The sequence below is a fragment of the Ciconia boyciana genome, chromosome 3 (genome assembly GCF_034638445.1).
Source record: "Ciconia boyciana chromosome 3, ASM3463844v1, whole genome shotgun sequence".
Taxonomy (NCBI): domain Eukaryota; kingdom Metazoa; phylum Chordata; class Aves; order Ciconiiformes; family Ciconiidae; genus Ciconia; species Ciconia boyciana.
Window position 1 is genome coordinate 2,726,798 of NC_132936.1, and position 17,873 is coordinate 2,744,670.

At 40.1% G+C, this 17,873-nt stretch overlaps 1 protein-coding gene across 16 annotated transcripts in view; it reads left to right on the forward strand.

Moving 5' to 3' along the window:
• The window catches only part of HMBOX1 (homeobox containing 1), a 123,988-nt gene that overhangs the window by 86,723 nt on the left and 19,392 nt on the right, over window positions 1-17,873 (forward strand). For 6 of the 16 annotated variants that reach the window (XM_072858232.1, XM_072858233.1, XM_072858235.1 and 3 more), the window contains 4 exons: window positions 12,545-12,627; window positions 14,842-14,937; window positions 16,632-16,726; window positions 16,935-17,066. In XM_072858232.1, coding sequence (XP_072714333.1) covers window positions 12,545-12,627; window positions 14,842-14,937; window positions 16,632-16,726; window positions 16,935-17,066 — 406 coding nt within the window. Of the gene's footprint in view, window positions 1-12,544; window positions 12,628-14,841; window positions 14,938-16,631; window positions 16,727-16,934; window positions 17,067-17,727; window positions 17,809-17,873 lie in introns of all 16 variants that reach the window. The other 10 variants (XM_072858246.1, XM_072858247.1, XM_072858248.1 and 7 more) reach the window with 10 other exon arrangements.

The following is a 17,873-nucleotide window of genomic DNA, read 5'->3' on the forward strand; positions in this document are numbered from 1 at the left end:
GTATTCTGTTCATACGCAGAGCCTAGTGCAGGGGGCTCTCTACAATCATGTTGAGACCTCTAGATGCTGCTTGCTGTAAGGACAGCGTAAAAGTATACGTCTAGTGTTGTGGGTTATCTCTCTTTGAGCTTTCTTCTATGTCAACATTAGACTTTCTGTAATCCTTCATGGTATTCTTCCTCCTATGACTGTTCTGTTTAAAGTACGCAGAGTCGAATAGTAACAAAAAGTTCATATTAATTAGCTACCTTGTTATTTTCTTACCTGTTAACATGATTTCAGGAGGCAGGGGAAGTTATGGCATACTTCTCACTGAAACTGTGTGGACTGGACCCTGGCACATTCAGTCTACATTTTGTGTAGCTGTTTTATAATGACTATTGACTGTAGGCTGTCTGGAACAAAATTTCTTGATCATATTACAGCCCATGTAAAGGTGATGTGTCTTTGGATGTGCTCTGGTGCAAGGGTATAACAGTTACATTCTGCTGTCTCTGTGTCTGTACTGAAGGAGCTTGAGACAAGGCTCGGGAGCATACTTGCTCTTTGTGAGCGGATTCCCAGGAAATTTAGCAGATCAGGCAGTGGCAAACGGCTCCCTGGGCAATGACAAGCACAAGTGACCATAAAGCTGTGATCCTTCCCCCTTTGGCTCTTTTTCAGCCTGCTTAAAGCCCTGAGAAAGAACTAGACAGTCCTGAACTGCCAAGGAGGGTCATTCCAGGTCCAAGTTCAGCTAAAAGGGATAGTCATCGCTCACAGTGAGATTTACCTGACTTGTATGTAATATTATCCATGGAATAAACCCACTTAAGTGAATTACAAAATTAACTTCTTGAGTGATCTGGAAAGTGTTTGGAAGGAATTAGTAATCAGGTTGGCACCTTGTCACCTCTCGCGTTGATGCAGCCAGCTGTTGGCATGGAATATACGTGCGCACCATCCAGCTCAAAGCACTGTTGGACTTGCCCATTTCTGGTTTCTAGAAGTATGCAAAGTGTTCCTGCTGACTCTCACTGCAGCTAGTCTCTGAACAGAGTCCAAACCTACCTCAGTGAAAGGAAATTCTCTGCCATCTAGTAACAGATGTGAGGTCTTTATACAAGTAATAAACAGAGTAATTACACGGAGAAGTGAGGGAGCAAAATTCCTAAGTAAAACTTGTAAGTATGTTGTATCATGTATTTATGGGCTCTTGGTCAGACTGTGGAGTGCTTTAAACAGACTAAAAAGAATGCTTTATCAGAGAACCATATGGGCTTTAACCACAAAAGTCACCACCACATCCTAGATTCGTTTCTATACTTTTTTTTTTTTTTGTAGTTCAGCATAGCACAATTGACCTTTTTTTGTTTGATTTTCCTTTGGAACATGCATAAGTTTTAATTTATTTTGAATTCTGTGCTGTTTGTGAGGAACTCTGTCAACAGAATAGAAGACATGGATGTGTTCCAAAGAGCTTTTTTAATATGATTTCCTTATAAAGAAAAAAGAATGAGAAAATAGGGTACATAAGTACAAAACATATAGAAAAAGTCATCTGATTTGTTGCTTATTATGTACATAGGCTGGCACTCTTTCAGTTTCTGTAATGCTCCTTGATATTCTGTTAGTCACAGGAGTGTTGGACTGGGACTTCCAGTTTCATGTCCAGTTTCTCTTGTTTCAGTCAACCTTTATTATATCCTTTTCAAAAACTGAATTTGCTATTTTAGAAGCAAGTATAGCCAAGGGTACAAAAACCTGCTGGGAGATGGCTGCCCAGCAGACTGTTATTGTTTCAGCAGTTAGATATCTAAATTCCTGAGATTGTTTGTGACCCATCCTTCTTGGATCAATATTATCATTTAACTAAAATAAATCCTTACCTCCATCTCGTCTCCAGTGTTGGTCCCCTTCATGTATTTATGGTAAACCATAACCTCATCTCTGCCTTGAGGTTTGCTCAGGTAAAACATGCTGTATCTCTTGCAAGATAGGCTTTCCATTCCTCTGTCATCCTATGATTGCCCTCTGAGATGTTCAATTTAAAATTCATCTTTCTTGAAGGTGGGAGGCCAGGATTGTACATAGTCCAGGCGAGGTCTCGTCCAAGTATTTTAACGCTTTTCTTTCTGGCTTGGAAATAGCCGGCATCCTCAGCTATATCAGGCTTTGCCTTTTTCGTGGTTTTGTTGCATTGTGTCTTTTAGTCATACTACAGTGACTTAACAGACAACAATCTATTACTTCCAGCTGATGATCTTTTTGTGTATATGAGTTGTTGTTGTTGTTCCCAAAGTGTATGACCTTGCATACTGCGCTGTTAAATTTCTTTTTAGTTTGTGCCCTTAGGTTTGTCTATTACTTTTTATGATACTCCAATTCCCTGTATTGACATGGCTTCTGACTTTGTCATCAGCAGGTTTCATTACCATGTTCAGACTTTGTGTCAAGATCATTAAGTGTTTTCATTCTTAAGATAGTCCAAAGATGGTACTTGAGGAATATCACTGATAGCCATCTTCCAAGCCATTATTTTAAATTTTCAGTCCAGTTCTTAGTTATATGTTTCCTTTCTGCCCTATCTTATAATTATACTAACCTTTGTCTTTTCCAAAATTAAGAATAATTTCCCATTTGTCACTGTATCAAATGCTTTACTGAAGTCCAAAAATAATAAGAATTTATTTTTCTAGACATAGGACATACAGTCAACTACTCCTCAGTTGCTTTTGGAGCGTTACTACCGGTACGTTTTAGTTGTGCTTCCTGAAGAGATGAGACTGTGCCCAGGGAACTTGGCTTTTCTGAGGTGGAGTGGCAATGACATTTAAGAGGAAGCACATGGCAAAAAACATGGCTCGTGACAGGGAGCACAAATCTCAGAGTAAGGAGCTGCGGATTCATTTCACAGCTCTGCAGCTGGTTTCTTGTGTCTGTATCTCTTAACTTTGCTGTTCTTCTACCTCTTAATTCTTCTAATAATATTAAAGAATAAGGTTAAACTACACAATTTCAGAATACTTTTAAGGGGTTTATGATCTGGTTATAGAAAGTGTTCTTGAAATACAAAGCATGATGGATGTTTTTTAATGAAGTAATACTTTTGAGTCCTTGGAGCTTATTATTTCCAGGGAAGTTATTCACAATCCTATAGGCAAAAAAAAAAATAAATTAAAAGTTGGATAATAAACTCAGCTATTTCCTTTCCCCATGGATGGTGAATGGTCATTGAATAATCTGTAGAAAATAAATAAAAAGATGTTGCTGCTGCCAGACTTGAGAAGTGGTACTCTTCAAGGATCCACAAAGCTACCTCATTGCTTAAAACTTTTCTTAAACCTTCTTTGCTGTGATGTCTACAAAGAACCTCATGGAGCTGGTCTTGGCACCATAGTAGCTTAATCAACTAGCATGCTGGCCCGTGCTGATTCATTATTTCTTGTTCTCATGTGCTTATATCCATCTGTTGCATTGCATTTAGGTTGCAAGGCAGGGAATAGATTGATAGTAAAAAAAACCAAATAACTTTTTCTGCTTTGTGTCTGTACAGCACTTAATACAGTAATAGTGCTGGTCCAGATCTTGAAGATACTGGGCATTAGGAAAAATATATGTACTGACCCCAAAGTCAGGAGCTTTGATCCTGAGCCTTTTGACTTCAGGCACTGGATATCCTGCAAGAATTGGCCTTATCTCATCTTTTGAATCCTGTAGGATCCTTTCATTAGTTTAATCAATTTTTATTTTCTGGAAATGCAGCAGCAATGGTGGCTGTCTGTGCACTTCTAAGCTGAGCGGACCTGAGTCTGGTCTAATACTGGGAATTGAAAATAAAAACTTGCGGATCTTTGAGGGGAAATGCTAGTGATTATGTTGGAAGTTGTCAGCTCATACTAAGCTTTATCACAAATCTCATGTTTGGTACTTTTCCTCTCCTGGAGGCTTAGGACAAAGTGAGACTTCAAGCTTCATAGCCGGGACCACTATAAAATTTTGAAAAACATGACCTTACTGAGGCTAAACTAATAACAACTTGAGGGACCTTGCTGCTTACGCTTAACATTCTGTACGTACATTTTTTTGTGATCCAGTGCTGAACTTCCCATTAAAGTATAAATTTTGAGGCAAAGATATGCTATTCTGCTAGAAATATCTTACTTTAAATGAGCAGAAAACTGAGTTCTGACTCTTGACGAGTTCAGTATTTTCTTCGAGAGAGCAGAGAATGATGTTTTGGGTTCAGTAATGTAAAATCCAAGTCATACATTTTGCTATTTATTTGTGTTGCCAAATAAAACCTTGGAATCCTCTGCTGTCTTGCAAGTAGTATCTCTAATAACCACAGTGTTGATTACAGTACATCTGGTTGGAAAGGTGGGTCACCAAGCAGCAAAACAGCCCTTAGGAGTGGGTGGGTTCTTACTGAAGTCCCAGGGCTGATTTCTGCAGGGTCTCATAACTTCTTAGAGATGTTTCATCCATGGACTGATCCTGCCTTAGCTTGGCTTGCTTTGTGAGAACTAGCTAAATCCAGAGGATGTAACTTTAATAACTCATCTCCTGTAGAAAGTTAAAAAATGTAGATGAGGTGTTTGTTTCACAGTTGTCTTCATAAAGGTCTTGTTTATCAATCAGTTAAGTCCAGAGGATTTAATACACATAAATATCCCTGTAGTGTGTAGATCTCAATTTAAATATTGCAAGTAAATAAAGGAGAACAAGAGATACTATTATTCATGCTTAGATGCCTTGTTAGGAAGAGCTTTGAAGGTGCTGTATGCGCACACCAACCTGTTGTTGAAATATTACAGAACAATTCTCACTTTATCATGTCTTGATGTGTTAGCTACTTGCTGGCTTCGAAAATTTTCCATCTTTTTTTTTTCCCCCTTTTGTTTTGTGAACAATTTAGTTAGCTATGTTAGTTTTGGGAGCCTGCGATACCATTAAGCTTGAGGATAGTCATAAAATTGTAGCCATAGTCTGCTGTCGCAGTCTTCAAGGTGCCTTAAGCAGAAAGCACCTATGTGTTTCAAATTGCTAAAAACTCCAAACCTTTCTCCTCAGAAGAGAGCTGTTGTGTAATTTCAAAAATATTCTTATCACCAAATCCAATTATAAGGAAGAGTAAATCGCCACCTCCGATGTCTTAACTATTCTTTTTTTAATTGTTCATTATCTCGACAGTAGGGTGCTATAGATTAGGAGGCATAGATTATATTTTGCAAGTATGAGGCTTTCAGAGCTATTATCAATTAATTCTGGTTTAAAACAAATTTTAGGATAACATTAATATCTTGATAGGATTGTGTTGGTGCTTGAGACCGCTGTCAAAATACTGGCAAAATGATTTTTAAAAAATTAGAAACTTGATGATGTTACAGTAGCTTTGAAGGTCATACGGTTTTACATACTCCAGTGCAAGGTGTATTTTTGGCATTTTAATCTACATTGCAGAGTAGATTCCTGCTAAGAGACATCAGTAAAATGACTGTCTCGGAGTTTAGGCACTGATTTGTAAAACCAGAATAGAGAGTCAGCTCTATTGTATGAGTTTTTTTCGTGTGTACTGAAGTGACTATGCAATTTAATGTACACAAACACATACTGACGAGCAAAATAATTACGATTTGTGTATGTCTGATGCTGTAAGTGGTCTAGTCCTGTTGAGATCTCTTCTCCAGGTTTGCACTTCCATGAAAAGAAGTACAAGACTGAAATGTCTCTTACAGTGAGAGACTTAAAAACTGTTCTCTCTCTAGACAGAGTATGGCAATACCCTCGGGTTGAAAGCTCAAGCTAGGAATGAGATGCAGATTTTTAAAGAATGAGGATTTTTACAGTTTGGTTCCAAAGCTCATTTAAAGTTATGGTAGATTCTGTGTTGGATAAAATCCCAAATTTTTATGTTGGGACTGGATATCTCTGTAGGTCGAACAGAAGAGGTAGGCTTAATGCCAGAATTGCTGAGAAACCCCTGGTCAGTGCTGTAGAAGAGGTCAAGCTGGAGTGCTACAATGGTTTCTTCAGTCCGTAAAATCCATAGACCTATGAGAGCCCCTAGCTAAATGATAGAGCTGTAGGGAAGACAGTAGAGAGCTGGAGCAATCGTATTCATCGGTGTTTTTTCTGGGTTTGGGTTTGGGATTGTTTTTTTTAATTTGTCTTTTGCCTGGATGGAAGGTCTAGTTGAGCTGACACTGTAGGAATGTCTAAATTGAAGTTCATCTGGTCGCATCCAGAGAGCTGCAGTTCTCATCCGTGGCTGATCTCAAGTGCAAAAGTGGCTCACCAGATGTTTCGTGTAGCAACTAAACTGGTGGTTAAGTTTTGCAGTTCTGGGGGAAAGAGAAGATGGGGTCTTCAGTGTAATTCTCAGCTCCATCCGAGTTTATCTGTGGAGAGGATATCTTTGAGCTTCAATTTTGCTGTCTAGAATAGAAACGACTTTACTAGATATTGTGGGGTGCACTCTTTAGTTGACACACATGTCGTTACTATAGAATCTGTAGAAATATCAGTAGATAAAATGGGTGGTGTCATCTGTTGACCTCGCTGAAAATGGCATTAGTGATATTCTTGGCCAGTATTTACTGGGAAATAAACTAGTCATTACACTTTCCGATGAGATTATGCTTTGAATGTCACTTCTCTGACAGTCTGTCCCATGCCACGCAGTGATAAGATCTCAGGCACAGATGACAGTCTAACTTCAGAAATATTTCCATTGATTTGACAGCCTGAATAAGAGTTCTGTTAAAAGCCACAAAGACTGAAACAATGACCTCTTGCTACTGGGTGATACTACGTTGATAAATATACTAATGAGAGATAAAGTAGGTAACTATATTCGAGTGTTTTATGTAACTTGTCAGTGGAAAGCAGAAGTACTGTTCGAAGGGAAACTAGATAGGGAGCTGAAATTACAGGCAGTCTTATCGAAGACAAAAGAGCAGCTTGCACTCTCGTGTATTTTGAGACACCAGAGGCAGGGAGCCTCTGGCAGGGAGCTCAGTCCTTGGTGGCAGCAAGATCTTCTGCTCATCAACAGGGGTCAGATGGGAGCTGGCCCATTTTCCACGAGCAGTTCTTTTTTTCCATATGTCCCTGGGCCAGTCGCCGAGCCCATTACTCAGGCTTTGCTTTTAGTTGGAGAGGATGCGTGTGAGCTGCCATTGAAGGAACCAGTCCCAGCTGCGTGTTTCAGCCGTCTCCTGCCCGCCTCCCTTGGCTGCGCAACCACTGCTCTTGGCACGTGTGGAAAGCTGGACCAGAGAAGCAGTCGGGCAGAAAACCTTTCCCGCAAAAAGGGAATGAAGGAGAGGGTAGGATCATTCCTTTCAGTCTGTGCTTAAATTGCGTTAAGCTGGACTGCAGCCTGAGTCTCGGGGAAGATGGTCTTTGGTGGAGGAGTTAGAGCCCCGACAAGAGTGCTGGGATATTTCACTCTCAGGTGCTTCCCGCATTGATGGAAGTGGGAACCCAGAGATGCAAACGGAAAGTTAAGTGAGGGAGTGAACTTGCAGCATGTCCGCTGTTCTTCAGTAAATATCCATCTGCATATTCTTACCTCCCGTTAATTGCAAGGTAAATTATCCTTCTTTCAGTGAGATTGCCCTGATGTACACATACCTGAATGACCTCACCTTGAGCGTGTGTAATTCTGCTGTAACAGCTGACCCACGGTGAATTGTTACCCTGCAACACATTTGAGCCTCTCTGCTTTGAATCCCTTCCACGCTTTGAAGCTTTAACCGTTACGTCATGCCGTAAACTGAGCCTTTCCCCAGCTCGGGGTCTTTTGAGCAATGCTGGGTTTTTATCTGTTTGTGTCTGACATCCAGCCCTATGAAAAAGCACCAAACCTGGCCGTCCTTCCGCTGCTCCGTAGGTTGGGTCGTTTCAAACACTTCCCTGGCAGCTGCAAAGCTGATACGAAGCAGCAAAACTTCCACTGTGGATTATCAGGAACACTACTGAGGCATTGCTTAATGCACCTGATATCTAAGCCTGGATAACAGAAGCCGTACAGCCGAGCAAAAAAAGATTGGCAGCTATTGCAGGAATTCAGATAGGGGCACCTTGGTAAAGAGTGGGGGGGAATGCGTTTACTTCCATTACAGAGCCGGGGGCTGAGATGGATTCTCTCTCCGTCATTGTCCTAAGCACATTATCCCTGAAAGAAAGAGGGTTTCTCTGAATCTGCAATTTTTCTAGGCTTCAGTGTTATTGAAATGAAACCGCTTCAAGGATATCTACATTCTTTACCATCATACGGATTCTCATCTCATGTAAATTATTTGGCCACTTTTCATTTTAATCCTCCACTGTCATTTTCTACAAAAGAGATCATTTGGTTTCTTCATTGAAGGTATTCAGCTGACAGCTGCCCTTTGTCTAGAAAGCAGTGTGCCTTTGCAGGATTTACTTGTGCCTGCTCTTTTTCTTTTTCTTTTTTTCTCTCTCCCCCCCCCCCTTTAAGTTCATATTGCTTCATACTTTTCATCTGTAGTTTTCAGGAACTTTTCAGATTGTGAACAGCCTGTGGCTTGTAGCTGTGAAGAGAAATTCAGACATCCTGTGTTCTTTCCCTGTCCCTTAGCAAGGCTATACCTGGCTGATAGGAAACAGAACTGGAGGCAGATTAATTAATTTCCTGCTTGCAAGAAGAACTGTAGTAAAAAAATTCACAGTGTTTTCACAGCTTCTCCATGAGCAAACCAAAACGGTCAATGATGAAGTCTTGAATTTTTTTCCATGGCTTCTCTATCTTGAAAACTCAGTTATTCTCACCTACTTTCCAGAAATGTTGGGAGGCTTTAAATGTTGTGCTTTGTGTCATGGTATATCACCCACCAGTCCTGCTAAGACCTTGAAATAAGTGATGGGAATGAAACATGAATGTGTTGGTAGGATGTGTATACGGAGAATTTAGAGGATGAAAATCAGCTCCCACAGTTGTTGTATGTTTTTGGTTACCTGTCCCTATGAGACCTTTTCCTTTAAGACTGAAAACTTCGGAGTATGATCTCTTCTCTGCTAAAACCAGCTTGCACTGTGTCAAAGGTTAAAAGCAGAATATGGTGATGGAGAAGAATATTATCAGGAGAAGTTGAGGAGAAGGTACAGTTTTGGGGAGCACGAGTTGAGGTTTGGACAAGTTTATAGGCAGCTTGAATGTGTGGGGGAAGGAGGAGGCACGTCATTAATGTGGATAAGGAATAAGCCAGCAGGTGGAAGGAGAGGCAGGTTCTAAAATTACTGTGTCAACTACAGAAACCAAGTTTAACTACTCCTGTAGTGCCCTTCCAGCTCCCCTCTGGTACCCACTGCGCTTTGTGATCTCCACGAAAATGTCTTATTTACCAGGAGAGCTGCCTGAAAACTTCTCAAATTTTTGGTGGTTTTTTTCATAAAACAGGGTTTCAGGATGAAAAGAATTTCAGATTTTCAAGTGGGAATCACTTTTCTTGTAGAAACTTTTAGACATTTACATTAAAAGATAAGAAATTTGTGTTAGAATTTAAAGAAAATGTTTCAGAATGATGAAAAATATGTTTTGATCCAATCAAATAAAAATGTTTATAGCTTATTCAGTTGTAAAATGTATTAAGGTAAGAATTACTCTTTCAGCAGTGAGTTTTTCTAAATCACAAAAATGATTGAACTACACAAAGAAGACTTCCCCGTTTGCCAGAAGAGATGTCTCATTCATTGTCCAGTTCTGAAAGTTAGCTCCATTGCAGGGAGATTTCCTGTTATCCCAGAGAATTGTAAACTTGAGCCTAATTTTTGATATTATTAGAAAATGTGAGCTTTTTTATTGGAGCCAGCAAAAGCGTATGGCAGTCAGTGGCTTGCTCCAACGATAGTGTTTAGTTACGTGCCAACAGAAGGATCACTGGTGGCTCATGTGTTGTGTTGTCTTCATTAATTGGTGTCTCAGGTTCTTGCATCAACATAAGAATGGGCAGTTCAAGTATACACCACTTCTTAATTTTACATCTTTTGTCATTTCTTCCGTGAAATTAGGTATTGTCTAGCAGTTTTGTGACCACAGATATCTAGATCCATAATCTCGCATGATACCAGGGTTTCACCTTCTGGTTTTAGTACCATGTAGATCCATCAGGTTTTCTAATTATATGGGGTTTCTTTTGTGGCGTTTGTTCTTGACTTTTGACAAGTGTCTATAAACAAAATAATGTTTAGCAAAGGGAGCCCATAAAATAGCTGTTATGGCTACCAAAATTTGCCGAGTTAATTTTTGTACACATAGTGATGACCTGGATTCCTGATTAGGACTCCAGGTCATACAATATATCCATGTAAATAATAGTACGGCAGTTTTCAGCTGTGATGTCTTGACGTTCCTTTGTCTTATGGCACTTAAGAGAGGAAATAGTTCTTGGCTCTGGGCAGGGAGCGGAGTGCTCTATCTTGTAGGTGGGAGAGCTGAGACACTGTCATAAGGCAGTTGGACTGGGATCCTGAGCTTCTGCCTCCATCACTAACTACTAGAAAAAACATTTTCTGGTCTGTTTTCCAAGCTCTCCATTCTCCAAAAAAACCTTTGTACAGGACACGACCCCTTTGAACAGAAAGTTGCAAGTTAAGATAGACACACTTAGCACTTCAAAGGCTATAATAGAAAGGATGATATGTCTGGAAGAGGAAAGAATACACTTTAAAAAAATACCATGCCCGGAGACTGGGTGTATTGCTGGGAGGGGGAGAAAAAAGAACAGAAAATCTCTTGCTGGTAATTCGGGAATCGTTCCTGCTGGTGGCAGTGCCAGAGCTGACACTGCTACGTACTTGAAGCTTCCCAGTAAGCGTAATCAGGTGTCCTCTTCTTCAGATCTAATGGCAGAATCTCACCTGTTTTTTCAGAGTAGGATCAAACATAGTGGGAATTGCAGTTATGGTCATTCTCTCTGGATTTACTTCATAAGAACAACTCAGAGGTCCAGGGAAGAAGTAGTGGGATGTTTACATGTAAATGTGATTGCCTCCAAAGCCCAAATTGGTAGTATAGACGTAGTCTGCACTTCACTTAGTGAAGATGGAGCTATTTCTGTGGTTTCATTTGCTCTCTAAGCTAGCAAATCAAGTGGAAGTACATTAACAGTGCGACTGGCTGTGCTAATGTGTGATTTCTCTTAGTCAACGAGTAGCAGCTTTGGAACAGGACTCAGTTTGTGGGCATGGCTGCAACAGTAAATAACACTGTGAACAATGGGATGAAGAAGTAGTAGCTAGAATTCAAACTGAATGTTCAAAATTTGTATTTACAGTGAGTCGATCTAAACGGGAAGTGAAATGGTGAGATCTGCATTAGTACCACTTATTCAAAAGAAGGTTGGACAGAAACAGTTGCTGTATGGAACAGAATCCAGGTTTCCATAGAAAGTAACTGTGCTGGGGCCGATCCACCAGAGGAGAAATATGACCATGGAAAGTAATGATTGCCTAAATATGCCTAACTCTCCTACTACCAAATGATCTACAATTAAAGGAAATACCTTATTTTCAAATACAGAGCAGCTGTCCAAGAGCTGAACCTGCTGCTGATCAAAGTCGATCAAAGAATTCTTAGGATTATGTATTATGGACAATCTGCAGAAAAAATGTAGTAGTCCCGGCTTGTGGCATGCTTATCAGAGTCCATTGAAGTAAACAGGACTTTTTGTTGTTTTTAATGCAAATCCGCTAAGCTCTGTAGAATGTAAATCAGTTCATTAAAATTTCTAAAGCACTTAAATGAAGTAAAAGAGAAAGCAGTTTAACTTTTATAGGATGTTTACTGCATATAAAGTACAATAAAATCACAATTATTCAGAAAAAATACTGTTAAAATATGCTATACCTAATATGTTGTTCTGGGGAAGATTTAAAATTTTTAAATTGTGATTTAAGAAAAAAAAACCTACTAGTCTGACTCTAGAAATCTTACTGTATTACTGTGTAATTTTGTCTGTACAATCTTCATACCATATCTGTCTGAAGTATGCAATATTTGTGTGCGTTTGTGTGTAATATATATACAAGTATGTATGTATGTGTGTGTGTATATTAACCCAGGGATCAAAATAAATATTGAACAGCTCCTTCATTTGTAGGTTGCTGCCTAAGCTCGGAGTATGTCAGGGGAAAAAAATAAGTAAATTGTAATAAAAAAAGGCAGAGGCATGGCCTATGATGTCTTCTGACATGACGCTTCACTTGACAGTCTGAACTCTGGTGTTCATGGCATTGCCCACTTTGTGGTATCTCCTAGTACAATATTCCGAATGCCGAGGTGACACTGCGAATGTTGAGATAATATTCATTTATCTGAGGTATTTGGGAAGTTTTATCCACTCTATGTGGATATGAGCGCATGCTGATATTACCTTATGCATATACAGGTTTACATAAAATTTACTGCGTCTGTGTTACCTCTGTAAGAGTGATGCATAAACTAGCAGTTGACACCTTTTAGTGAAGCTGCTTTGGAGCATTCATGCTCTGGTTTCTGAAAAAAACCTCTTTTTCTTTCTTTTCCCCCCCCTCGCAGTTACTTCAATGAGAATCAATATCCAGACGAGGCAAAGAGAGAAGAAATTGCAAACGCCTGTAATGCAGTTATACAAAAGCCAGGTGAGGAGCTGATCGTGGTGTCCTTTCCAAAGGCAATTGCAATTAGATTTCAACATCTCCTGCTAAATTCAGCAAATATCATTTTATGGCTATTACTAGTAAATGTAGTGCTCTCAACTAGTAGTAGGTTTCTTCTTGAGCATTCTATAACTCATGTTGTTCAGAGCTGCCATACTTGGATGAACATGACAGTCAATGCAATTTTCAAACCTAAATGCTGATGTCTGAAACTTAAATTCCTACCAGTTGAGATATGAAGTACAAGTTGTGCATCTGAACATTTCGCTTGTACAGCTTTGTAAATGGCATTGCTAAGAAAATAAACGTGTCTGAAAGGTTTTCATTCTTTACGTTCAGTTATTTCAAAGGACTTCTATAAGCACGCAGTAGTGATCTGAGAATTTTATTACACCCCATGAAAGTGGGTTTTACTGGTTCCATTTTACAGATGGGAAATCTTAGGTTCACAGACTGAGGCTTGCTGGACATCATACAGCAGGTCCTCGGAGGATGAAGGAGCACAGCTTTCCCATCTTTCAGTTTTCTTTACAGCTTCTAGACAGAGGTCTTGTATTAGAATCGGTGTGTTAATGGAGGACCTTGTATTTGGGTCAACAAGTTGCATTTTTCCTTGTTCCTGGAGAAGTCATATATGGGAGAGGAGCATTAATATTCAGTGTAGTATTAGTGGACACACCTGCCTTTGCTTAGTTTTGCTAACCAAACATTTACGTAGTTTTCAGAACTTGTGTTTTGGATATATTTAGATTTTATATAACCAGAATAAAAATTAATGCAAAAGAAAGCTAAGGCATGACTCCTGAACACTGGGACAGTCACAGATAGCACAGAATCATAGAGCAATTTAGGCTGGAAGTGACCTCTGCAGATCATCTGGTCAGGCAGGACCAGCTTCGATTAGGTTGCTCAGGGCTTTACCTCATTCAGTTTTGAATATCTCCAAGCCCGGAGGTTTTCCCACCTCTGGGCCCCTGTTCACAGTGTTGAGCACTCTCATGGCAAAATACTTTTTCCTAATACCTAGTCAAAATTTCCCTTGTTGCAACTTTTATGTGTTGCCTCTTGCCTTTTTGTTGTGGAAGCAGAATGATCTAGCGGGTAGAGCACTGAGGAGGTTAGGATTTTATTCCTGGCTGTGCTGCTGGTTGGTTTAGCAACTTTGAACAAACTCCTTAAACACTGTGTCTCAGGATCAGTTAAATACTGTGAGTAGTACTGATGCAAAGCATTAGGAAACGGCGTAGCTACCTATTTCCAGATTTTTCTTTCTTTCACTTGTTTCATCTCTCCTTACTTACTTAAGTTTGCAGATTGCTGCGATTACATGAATGTTTCATATGCTGAATAAATAAACTTTGAGAAACAATCTGAAGCAGGGGAGTCTCATCCCCATCTAGCCTGCAGAGGACTGAGGATGCAGCTATGTTGAATAGGGTCAAGGCCAGCTGAAGAGGTTTCCGTGCCGTCGCTGCAATGCTGAATCCCTCCAGTCTTCCCTCTTTTACGCTGGTGATGAGGAGAAGGGATTGTCTCCTGTAGCTGGCTGGTGGTTGTTGGGATTTTATTTGCTGGTTTAAGTGTAAAACTCCAGTGACTTCTTCCCAGCATCCCCGCCTTCTCCCAAAAGATTGCAAGTGTCCTGGCACAATTGAGAGGGTGTGATTAGTGCTGCGGGAGCATGATAGCAGCTGGTGGTGGAGAGGAAGGAAAGCAGATTGGAGGGGACGACACAAAAAACTCTTCGTTCATTTTGCTGCTGAAGAAAACATGTCATTGAACTATATCCTCGCGGCACATAGTAAGAGAACTAGCCCAAGGGTATGCGATTTGTGGCAGGGCTGTGAATTGGAGTTTTTTTGAATCTCAGTTTTGTTCTTGAACTAGAAAAGCAGCCCTCTATTGTCCCACGGCTCTGGATTTAGTTGATGGAAGCTGCAAAGAAATTTCTGTATTTCGGATTTTAAAAAAAGAAAAAAGGCTACTTTGTTTTTAGAGAGATATTTGGCATTTATTACCATAGCATCTGGGCACAGTACTTTGATTCATATAAAATTCACTTTATTCTCAGTTATAATAACTTTTCAGTGCTGTCTATATTTCAGGGGTTTATCACATGTGTAAGGGTCTTTTGCCTACCTCTGGAACCCAGCAAGTAATGATGCTGTATTTTTTTTTTTCCTGTTACTTTCATAGGAAAAAAGTTATCAGATTTGGAGCGAGTCACCTCCCTTAAAGTGTACAATTGGTTTGCCAACAGAAGAAAGGAAATCAAGAGAAGAGCCAATATCGGTAATGTATCAGAGAGCCTGCTTTCAAGGTTTAGTATGTACACTTGCTCAGGAGAGACGGAAAATACATAAGATTGTATTAATGAAATTACTAGAGGTTCTGACATTCTTAATAGAAATGTGGAGCAATTGTTAAAATTTAGTCTTTTGCTGTTCCAGGTTTTTTCTAAAATATGGGTAGGAATTTAATTTATGGAATTCCATCATCAGTGCAGGAAAAATGATGCAGTTATGAAGTTTTACTGGAAGATCAGTTTTTAAAACCAAAGTGAGAATTCTGTTGGCGGAAGGAGAATCATATTTCCCTATGCTCGGGCTCCTTTGGGTATCCAAAATAAAAGCTAAAATAAAACCTCAAGGTATCTGCATTGGAAATAAGGGAAATTGAGACGATTGCAAGTTCACAGCCTTAGCATGCTGTTTAAATGAAAAGTGGCTGTTGTGAAGAGCTTTTATCTGGTTGTAAGTTTCCGTGCGTCTGTGTTCCACTGAAATGTGCTTGTTCTTTCAGCCAAAACCTGGGGGTGTCTTTCTTACTGCCATCCCTGAGAGCCCCCAGGGATCTAAGAGTTCAGATGAGTTGGTTTACATCTCAGATACAGCCACTAGGACCAAAGGCTCTGCAAGCCAACTTCTCATTCTGCTTACAGCTGTGCTCCTTATTGCTTTCCAAGGGGTTGCACAGTGACAAGTGGCTGGAACAAAGTAATAATTTTTCTTGACGATCAGGATAAAACAAAAGTCACTTCAGAGTTAGGCCTGCAGGTTCTTTGAGCAATGAGTAGCTGAGCCTAAGGAAATTAGAAGTGACTCTGAACTCGTAAGAAGTAGACCTTCTAATGTGAATAAACATAAGACATTCTAATGAGAATAAACTCACATTAGTAGCCAGGATTCAACAAACTTTTGCAATGCATGCAAAATTTTATGCACCTGCTTAGCTACTATGCAGAATTGTGTTTGCAATACACAGATGAACAGAGATCCAGACCTGCCTGTTACCAGTATTTTTGCAGATGTCAATTGTTACGCCCTTTTGCTATCTGCTTCTTTTTGCCATATTTGTGAATAAGAAAAATTTCTTTTTGCAGCATGTGGTGTGTTACTGAAATTTAACCTAAACTTATTTTTTTTTAAAGTGAAACCTGTTGAAGGGCGAGGGGGAACAAAGCAAAATTAGTCCAGCATGGGTGGAATTATAGCTGTATCTGATCTGCATGGGGAGGAAGGTTGGAAGGAGATAAAAAAGAACCAAAGGGAGCTTTAGATGCATGGATACTTCTGGAAGTTGAAGATATGTGTGGTTTTAAATCCCTTAAGTGCTTTAAAAAATTTCTCCATCTATTTTCAGACGTTCCCTGCCCCCCTCAAGTCCTGCCAGTCCAAACTATGTGGGAAGATCTACAGGGAATGCCTTTGCCATTCAAGTGCATTAGAAATTAAGCTAATTTCCAATAGGACGGGCTAGAAAACAAGGATTCTTACTTGCAAACAAGTCTGTTAGTTGGCAGGGAAGGGTTTCAGGCAAACCAGTATCTGTACATGTCCTACCTTCCCAAATACTGGAGAGTGAAGAGGAAGAGGCTAAGAACTAACTCTGTTCTTCCAGTTATTCTAACTTCTTGAAAAAAAGTGGTTACTTTTAATTACTCTAATGCATCAGATAAATTAGGGATCCATTTGCTTTTTTCGAAGAAGCAGCAATCCTGGAGAGCCATGGAATAGATGTACAGAGTCCAGGAGGTCATTCCAACAGTGACGACGTTGATGGCAATGACTACTCAGAGCAGGTAAGCATCATGGCTGAGCCTCGTGGCCCAAAAAGGGAGAGTTCACGCGGCACATGAAGAGGCCCTCTACCTCTCGCAAATCAGATCTCTCTTGTTTTTGTTTTGCTTTTATGTAATTGTAATGGGGAAAGTGGAAGAGCACAGCTCCCCTATTTGAATGTGTTGAGCAACCAGTATTCACCCACATGGATTTATTGTCATACAACAGGACACTTGGCAAGTACGCAATGGGGAGGAGGAGGGAAGATGTTCAGAGGGAGGCAGAGAAGCAGAGAAGGTAGAAGAAGACAGGAGGATCTGCTCCAAACAAGCAAGTTACACCATTCACGCCACACGCAATGTATGAAAAATGTTAGGAGAGTGTTAACTCACCCAGTGCACCATGCATAACTTGCGCTCTCCTTACCCATGGCACCATTCTAGTTATCCACCCTCAAGAAAGGATGTACAGGTCTTTAACAGTTGCTCCTATATATCAGGCACCAACATGCTTCCCTGCAAAACTAGGCATGTGTGTTCCTCTTACACCTATTATTTCTTTCTGCAAGAAATATCTCCATTATAGCCTGTGCTACAGCTACTGTGAGTTGCTTATCTGGCACCCAGAGAAGTACAGCAGTAAGCCCCTGCCCCGTACACTCTATAACCCCTTTTGTCAATCTTGCCCAGCAAGACACTGAGCACCCTCCTATAAGGTGCTGAGCTCCCTCTGTCTGTGGGAGTACCTTTCAGGAGCGTCTCAGGATCAGTCCCTAAGACACTGACAGACAAAGGGTGAAGGGTGGGGGGAAAGGATTTGGTTAAATAAAGTTTGACGTTTATTTGGCCATATTCCATGTTCCATATTGTTCTACAACAATGTGCCACTATTTGGATTGTTTACATATTATCTGTCTTTTTTTTTTTTCTTTTTTTCTTTTTGCATTTTAACTCTTGCCTATTCTCTATTTTTCTTGGTTATTTTTAACCCTTGACAGCAACTTCTTTTTTAAATTCTCTAGCAAAAGAATACCCCTTCCCGCACTCTGAGCCCTCACCTACCCTAAAGTTGGTGACCCTTCCTTCACACACCTTCCTGACAGGTATTGCATCCCCTTCCCAATTTTCCTTCAGGTGTCAGTGTTGGCCAAAACCCTTCAGGGCTGTG